Source organism: Pimephales promelas, chromosome 12, assembly GCF_988280905.1.
Source record: "Pimephales promelas chromosome 12, fPimPro1.hap1.1, whole genome shotgun sequence".
Classification (NCBI taxonomy): Eukaryota; Metazoa; Chordata; class Actinopteri; order Cypriniformes; family Leuciscidae; genus Pimephales; species Pimephales promelas.
Genome location: NC_142780.1, coordinates 25802296 through 25811000, shown reverse-complemented (window position 1 = coordinate 25811000; position 8705 = coordinate 25802296). Strand labels below are relative to the sequence as shown.

At 38.7% G+C, this 8705-nt stretch overlaps 1 protein-coding gene across 1 annotated transcript; it reads right to left on the bottom strand.

Annotated features, from left to right (window-relative positions):
- Window positions 1-222: 222 nt before the first annotated feature.
- tent5ba (terminal nucleotidyltransferase 5ba) lies at window positions 223-6509 on the bottom strand. The gene is made up of 2 exons (XM_039679996.2): window positions 6114-6509; window positions 223-1874 (listed from the first exon to the last, which is right to left on the bottom strand). The coding sequence occupies exons 1-2, from the start codon at window positions 6267-6269 to the stop codon at window positions 849-851; spliced, it is 1182 nt and encodes a 393-aa protein (XP_039535930.1). The 5' UTR covers window positions 6270-6509; the 3' UTR covers window positions 223-848.
- Between the last annotated feature and the right edge of the window lie 2196 nt (window positions 6510-8705).

Genomic DNA, 8705 nt, shown 5'->3' with positions numbered 1-8705 from the left:
AACTGCAATGGATCCATTTCCTCAGATTAAGAGTCAGCACACATTCAGACCACAACAGTGCTAGACTTTCAAGTTTCATCACTGACCACTGTCACTTCTGCTCTGAATATATAGAAAATCCCTACCATTTGACATTATTTTCCAACACAAATTGAAACATGCCTATAAATATAAAATATGCCTAAAAATACTACTTCAAAAGAGGTTTAGAACACATGAAGATGGGTTTTGTGCTTTTTTAATCACATGGAAATACATGCCTCCATCCCTGAAAATAGAGTTTTACAATTAACAAGGAGACTGAAAAATGGTTTTAGAAAGAACAGGTCTCACTTTTTTGTACAATGTTTTTTAGGCACTTGGAATTACAACAGCAAACATTCCGTTCTTCATGACAAAATAAAATTTCTTTGGTCCTTTAAAAAACCAAAAAGCAAAACAGAGGTTGATTGAAACCACAGTCTGGCATCAAAAATAAAATAAAAACATATAGCTTCATAACGCAAAACGCAGCCTCCTTTTCGCACTTGCATAACCTGCAAGAGTTTAACTGAATCTATAATGAGCTTGAAAGAAGAAAAAAAAAGTTAGTTTTTTTTCCCCCTGCTACATGTGAAAAAGGTCTTCGTTCACTCTGCAGAACAGAAAATGTAAGGATCGGCTCAAATTAGACATACAGCAGTGAACAGTCATTCCATGTCACATTTAACACAAAAACAACTGCCATTGTTTTGTAAAAGCTCTCCTTAAACGTCAAAAACGTGTATATATTCACTTGCATATCATCTTCACCACATGGGAAGGTACAAGGGCTGAAGTCGATTTTTATCAGATGTCCACTGCAGGGGTCAGTTGCAGGGCAACCACGTTGGGTAGGAACTACTGCAGGTGTGCACCAGCGGCTGCACGTGTGCGATGTAGTAGTTACTGAAGTTGATGTCTCGCACGTAGGGTGCCGGCTGGTAATAGCACGTGACGTTGGTAACCGTGGGGATGGCGTTCTGTTCAGCCAGCACCCTCAGCGCGAGCATGGAGATGAGATTTAATGTCTGCCGTCGCTCGTGTCCCATCAAGCAAACCGTACTCTCATTGACCACGTGGTATAACGTGACCAGACAGTCATAACGTTTGTGCTCCATTCCGGCGAAGTGATTCTGCAGGTACGCCTCGAGCTTTCGCTGTTGCTCGCCTATGTCTGGAAAGTCAATGAAGAACCGGGAGCACATGTACCGCTGGAGCGATTTCATCTCCGATTCGGAGGTCGGCCGAAACCCTCGCACCAGAAGGTGGCAGTATTTTAAAAGACCACCTCCCCGGATCTCCTCTGGGTTTCGTGTTGCGATGACCTTGTTGCACAGATGGCCGAGAGCGTCCTCAAAGTCCCCATACATGCTCTCGCCCAAAACCGTCGGATGGAAGCACTCCGACATGGGCGTCTCTGAACAACGGTCGAACAGAAGAAGGGAGTCCAAGACTATGTGGAAGGAGTCCACGCTGAACTCAAATTGCCGCCTCAGAGAGTCTACAAACTTAAGCTCGACATTCTTGCCGGTGTTGTTGGAGAGGGAAATGAGGCTCCAGCGGTCGGTGTCATTGCAAACCTTCACCAACTTCTGCACATAGGCCTCCTTCAAAGTAAGTGGTGAGATTCTTTCCTTGCTGACGCCCTCGGGTAGGAAATCAAGAAGGCTGTCGAGAACCACATCCTTAACCACACGGAAAGCCTGATCATCTGACAGTGAAACACCAAAAATCAGATCCAAGTCCTTGTATCCGAGCCCCGTGTCCTGGTGCAGAACGTGACTGGCAGCAGAGCCGTTCAGCCTCACATCTCGAACCGTGATGCCTCGCTCCTCCAAACGCGCTCGAACCACCTGCATAAAAATAGTTTAAGATCAGATATCGTTTCATTTATTGGTCAATATTCGATATTTAAATTTTTACATTTAGATCACATTTGCAGTCACAATGCTCACTTCAAGTTACTCTTTAAAAATGCTTATAATTTAACACTGTTAAATGTAATCTTAAAAAAAAAAAATCATTAAAAAAAGTAAATCTCAAAATCAATGTTGTGATTCCTACACACACTTCATGTAACTTTTAAAAAAACGAATTTTATTTGTTTTATTTTTTATGCATTTAGAAAAATAAAGAATTTTATTATCAGCCAGCTAATGGTTATTCACCATAACACAAAAAGTATTTTCAGCTTACTATATAAGCCATCATTTAAAAATCCCTCATCATTACCATCCAAGTACTACGTGAACACGTAACCCTTATTTGCGCAATTTGAGGATACTTTGTTCTGCCACCACTGCTATTAGATAATTATCTTATTATTTAGCTAAGCTAAAACATTGCATGGACTCACAGATTTCTTGTATTTCCCCCTCACACTAAGAACAATTACAGTTGGTCTATAGTCAGTGATCAATAACGCATCAATTCACTATGGTCTCTTTGTTGCTGTGATTCAGTAGCCTGGCTACGTCAGACTTTGTACTTCCGTTCAATTTCAGTTTTCAGTTTTCCTCGGGCCTGAAAACAGCCGGCCAATCAACGAATAGAGGGAGGGTAGAGAGCCGTGACGACTTAGATGCTAAGCGGAGAGTTTAGGTTGCATTTTAGGTTAGGGAAATCGAACAACCGCAGATATGGCGATAAAGGGTGCAATTTGCACTGTTGTGGAAAATATTCCCGGCATTTGCAAACTGAACCCCGAACAAGAAGGGCGTTTGTTAAAAATTTTGAACGGAGGTGATGTATAAGTTGGGTTGAGAGGTGATATTGTTATGTGATTGGCTTATGGGTAACCGGGTGATTTAATACTTCCGACAAGCACCACATCCCACCCACGCGCACGAAAAAGAAAACACTTTTCAATTACACCGTTCCAGTAAGACTCTGTCTACGAAGCAAAGCAAAGTAGCAGAGTTTGGTATTACCAGGCTATAGTGATTCAGGCTGTCGAAATGTAGAATACAGACAGCCATATGCTCCAACTAAACCCCCCTGAGAGAATTTTTGAATATGCCACACACACACACATTTAACGTTATTTACTATAATTGACCTTTTAATGGTAATCTTCTATGCTGGATGCATTTATTTGCAAATGGCAAGTTATTATACGTATATGCACTTTATAAACAAAACTAGCCTTGAACTCACCGAATTAACAAAAATCTTCATTTTACTTTTCACTACTAAGCATATTCATAATGTTCCCAGTATATTTCACACACAAACTAGAGCTGAAGCTAATTGTAAAGACCAGTGTTAATGTGTTTATGGACTGTGCACTGACACATCTGTGCATCAGCAGGAATACATCCACTGAGACTTGGAAACATGCACCACTGTGTAGGCAACAGCTGCACATTATACAAAACTGCTCGCTTAAGAATACGTGAAACTACAGAGGCAGTTGTAAGATTTCACATTCAAATGAAGGTCTTATAAATCTTAAATGTGAAATCGGAAAACGCATTAATAAATGCCTGATTCAATAAAGGCAAAAATGTTGATTTTGGCACAGAACACATTTTATGCCTGCCAAGCAGATTTATATGCTTTTTATATTGTTTCGCAACCATTCAAAGATTAAAATGTGCTTAAATCAAACTCATTATCTCCGTCTAGAATGCACGTAACCTTTTTCCACAGCTCTGTCGGATTAATGTCAGTCAGCGCACCTACCCTCACTCCTGTCAATCAAATCATTAGCCTTCTATTTTTACACATTAGGTCAGATTGCAGCAATTGACCAAGTGAATGCAGTGTAGCAAGCACACATGCGGAGAACATATTACTTAAAGTTATACTTATTTGAAGCACAATTAATCCACAAGCAAATTGCAATGTGGCCAAGTGCAATTTATTAAACCACAAACTGGGTGTTATTTAAACAAAAAGTCGGTTTACTTTATTTCATAATGGACTATTGTCAATATGAACATAAGTCAATGAGGTTTCAAAAAATATTGCCAAAGCAAACAGAAACTCAAAGGTCCTTTAATTTCCACCAATGGATTGAGGGTTTAACCGGATCACCTTGCAGTGCATGTGAATATTATGATATTAAGATGATGCCAAGTCAGGTTCACAATTGCATTTAAAACCTACATTTTATGGTTCAGCTGTACATCACAGCCCAAAGCACAAGGTGCAAATGTGCAATCATGACATGGTTATGATGATAATGAAAACAGCCACAAAGTCCATGTAATGGCATGGTGCCGTGGCAAATCATTAGGGTTAGGGAAAACGACTGACAGTGAACGAGCGGCCATCTTTTGTCAATTTTGCAATGACATGTGGAGGCTGTGCAATAAAACATCAAAGTTGTTTTTTACAGGTTTTCCATGAAATATAATGGGCTTCCTAGTTGGGTTTTATTGACAGGACGTTACCATCCGTTCAAACCCAGGCAGATGGAATATTATGTAACGCAGATTGTCAAAAGCTTGACCATTTATCACGGTCCACTTCATGAGGAGCAAAACTGGATCAAAGGAGGGGAAACTTGACAGATTCCACAGTTCATACCAAGTTTCAATCTTCATTTAATTAGAACCAATATGGGCCAATCTTAGGCCAGTTTCTAAGATCTAAGAAATGTCACTGTATAGTGCATTTTTGAAAACACTGAAATAAAAGATGTCAGATGTACATATATGATTAACTGGCAATTTCCCCAAAACTGCTTTCATATGGGATCATATACATGAAATGCTGAAACGTATACACATTTTCTGTTAAACAGCGAGCACATTCTCCCTAAAGAACTTAAAACAAACCCTCTCTTGTTGGATGAAACCATAATACAGGAAGTGATCTGGAGAAAAGATCAATATCTGCTTGCATGTGTAGATGCAAACCACCACTGCTTGTGTATGAGAACAAGAATTCTTTTCATTAAAAAGGGGGGCATTGGTGCTGGTTATCACTGGACTAGCTCAAACAGTGTTACACCGCATGGGATTAGGGTCGGTTATGAGTTGCACTCGGTGTAGGATTCGTGAGAATGTCTAAGTCATTAACAAGTCACTTAAATTTGCTAAGTGCAGTGTTTTCTGTATCTGCTGGAGGGCCAAAGTTTAAGAATGTTTTGCTTATCCCCGGGGTGGGGGGTGATGGGGGGGGGGGGGACATTACACCAACATTTAGTTGGCCATGCAGTGGACATGCCAGAGTTTTGTTTTTTTTCCTTTCATTTATTCCTAGTATCTATTTTTCTAAGACTATAACTTTTTTCTACAAGTAATCCAATATGGACTAGCCTATTTTACAATTGCACTTTTTTATTATACTTCCAGATATTACTTGGCTTCTAAACTATCAGTATAGTGAATAATACCTATTCAATTGCACATTTTTGTCACTGAATTCAGTGTGCATCTGTGATTCAGATATGAACTATTCACTTTCGATTAGTAGTTAATGTATTTAATAAAATTGTACTAGTAACTCTTCATTAGGTTCTAGAAGTCCTCTCAGTATTATCTATTCCAGCTATACTAGTATTTATGAGATATACTATTATCTATAACTAGTTGTTTTTTTACTTTTAGTCTATTTCAACTAAACATCTTACAAAATCGGATTTAAATGTTAGTAGTAACACTTAAAAAAACACACTAATGTCTAATATGACCTAGTGTATATCAATTTACTACTGGGATAACTAGAATATACATTAGTTACTACCATATCTTAGTTTACAACTAAGAAATAAATACTATTAGTAAATTAATAGATATTGACTTGTCAATTTGATATAGTGACTAGCAAGAGTAGTGACTAACTGAATAGATATTAAAAACTACTGGAATACTAAATACCAGTATGTAATGAAGAATAACCAGTGAAATAGAAATAAGCAATAATACTCACTTAAGATGACTTGCTAGTAATAAAAAAATAGGTAAGAGTAACATAAATTATCGTGCTAGTTTTAAGTAACAGATTTTAAAACATCTAACCATATGTAGTATTATTATAAAAGTCAAATGTTATATAGATCCGTAAAAATGTATAGGCTTAAATAAATAAGGCTGAGGTAATGTGCAGAAAAAGTATTCAGAGAGATGCGCTTTCATAATAACCTGAACAATCTGTCGCGGCTGCACCGAAAGCGTCGGGAAGTTTCCACGTCCGTGAACTGGAACCGTCTCGCCAAGAATAGAGTCCAAACGTTGCACCTGCTCCCAAGACAACACGCAAAACCGCCGACACTGCTCTGACACATCACCGGAGGACATGTCGATGGAAAGAACAACTAGCTTTAAAAAGGCAAAAACTTCTGCTCTACACCCCACAGATATCGCTGTCTTTCCTCACAGATGACGCTCAAACGCAAAACCGTCTGTGAAAAGCACAATTCTTTCACAGTTGCTCTCGTTATCAGCTATTTAGAAATCGAGATGGTTCGTGAGGTTATCCAGCTGCGTTAGTGATTTACTTTTCCCAATCCACGCACAAGCAAGAGTCGCTGTAAGTGTTGCAGTTATGCTACAAACGCACCATCTGAATGGTCTTTATACGCATTAGATTAGCATACGCGCGTATTATTGGTTGAATATTTGCTCATGAATAATGTGATGACGCTTTTGGATTGGATTGGCGGAATCGTGCAGCTGTGACACACCCACCGGCCTCGGTTATCACATCAGTGCGTATGAGCTTTGTAATAGTCAATGACTCACTTTTAAAGGGAGGAACCAGAAACAAAACAGTATATCAATGTATGTTTTTTCCCCTCAGCATATGAGCTTTTTTGCATAGTAAAATGAAATCTGTAGCTGTAATATGTGCGGAGTAATTTTCTTCAGATAATTACATTAACCAGGTTTAATCAGTGTTTTGCTTCTCTCATATTTAAAAAATATATAAAATATTCTGGAGGTTTGATTGAACTTAAAAAAAGCAAATATCTCCACCGGACATCACTTTTGTCCACTTTTGTCTCTCTCTCTCTGTGTGTTTGTGTGCATTTTATATTTCTAATAAAATATTAGCATCGATCAAATCTACAAGACTGAAAAGATTTCATAATGATATAATATGCATACTCTTATTTACATAGATCCCCTGAGATTTCTTACCTCAGAAAAATCTTACCACGCATGTCTTTAGGCCATTATTAACTATATATGTTTTACATTAATGATATGAGCCAAATAATTGAATTAGCTTTTTTTTTCACAATAAAATAAATTTGACATGTTCCAGTAGCATAACTAAGCAAAGATTGTACAAGAGAGAACAGGATTTTTCTTCACTTTTCATCTACTCACCAAAAGTAGAAAGAAAATAGAAAACAAAAACCCCATAAATCATGAGGAAGCATCGGAACAAAAGGATTTTTAGGGAACCAAATCAGACTCAGACATCTAAAAAAAGATACATCTGGAACCATCAACTCCTACTGATGTTAACTGCAAATACACAGCTTATTACAACTGGGACTGTCATAAATCTGAATTTATGAGTCTCCTCTGTATTGGTGAATGAAGAATACATGGTTAAAGATGTCTTGATTCCCAATTTTATAATAATGATTACTGTATAACGTTAACAGTATGTTGGTGTGGACTACCAAACACTGTTCAGAATTTGGCTACACAGAGGATGAAAAGCAAGGCTGCTACGCACGATTCTCTGCAGCGTGGCATTTGTGGATGACTCAGCTCACAAGCTGTTGATCAGTCTTGGGGTCAACAGCTGCGGGGGTTGTCATAATAGATTAATGTGTATGTGATCAGAGAGCTCGACTGCTACATACCATTTCAATAGGGGAGGTCCTAATGGTGTGTGTGTGATGTCAATTTCAGTGCTGCCTGGCAACAGCATCCCCCGTCGCCAGGCAGCATGGAAGAGGGAGCCCTCATCTGTGTTCTGAGCGGGTGGTGATATGAGACACCTGCGTCATTGGCCTAAAAATAGCTTACCTTGAGGTAGCAAAGCATTGTTGGTGAAAATCCAGTGCTGGAATGATTTAGAAGGGTCACAGAACATTAAAGCGAGGAGATACTTTTAATTCACCTCGTCGTCACCGAAGGCCCTGCTGGGTGGACATGGTTCTGTAATAGCAATCCGTGAAGCACACTTCAGGGTGTATCCATTCTGCATGTAGACCTGTAGCTTAAGAAACGTTTATATATATATTTTGCAAACAACCAGATAGGCTGTTCCCAGTATCACACCCAAGTAGGTGTGCATCTAAAGCCTGAAACTGTTTATAAAGGATTCACAAGTAGTCTTTTTTTGTTTGGAATGCTGTTCTTAGAGCATTCTTAACACGTCGCCCATCACAGCTTAAGGTCTAATTGAATTCTACCACCCGCATTCTGGTGTAACTGTGCTTTTCATAGGTTGAGGTTCTGACAATGACTTACTCAAATCATCAAAAGAATAAACACAAAGGGCTTAATACAGCACCAAAAAATGTGTTGTACCATTAGTTGCAGTATGGAATGTATCATTTGATTGGTGGATGTCATTACAATCGGCTGATAATAAAGAGAAAGGATAAATAAGGCCATTCTTGAAGGCATAAGGCCTATAAATGAACATACAGCTCACTCACTAGAATGACAAATCCTGGAGAATGTCACAAGACTGACATCTCAATGTGACTTAGCAGGGTTTGACATAATGATCATGAGTACATTTTATCCATATTTCATTAGAGCTCG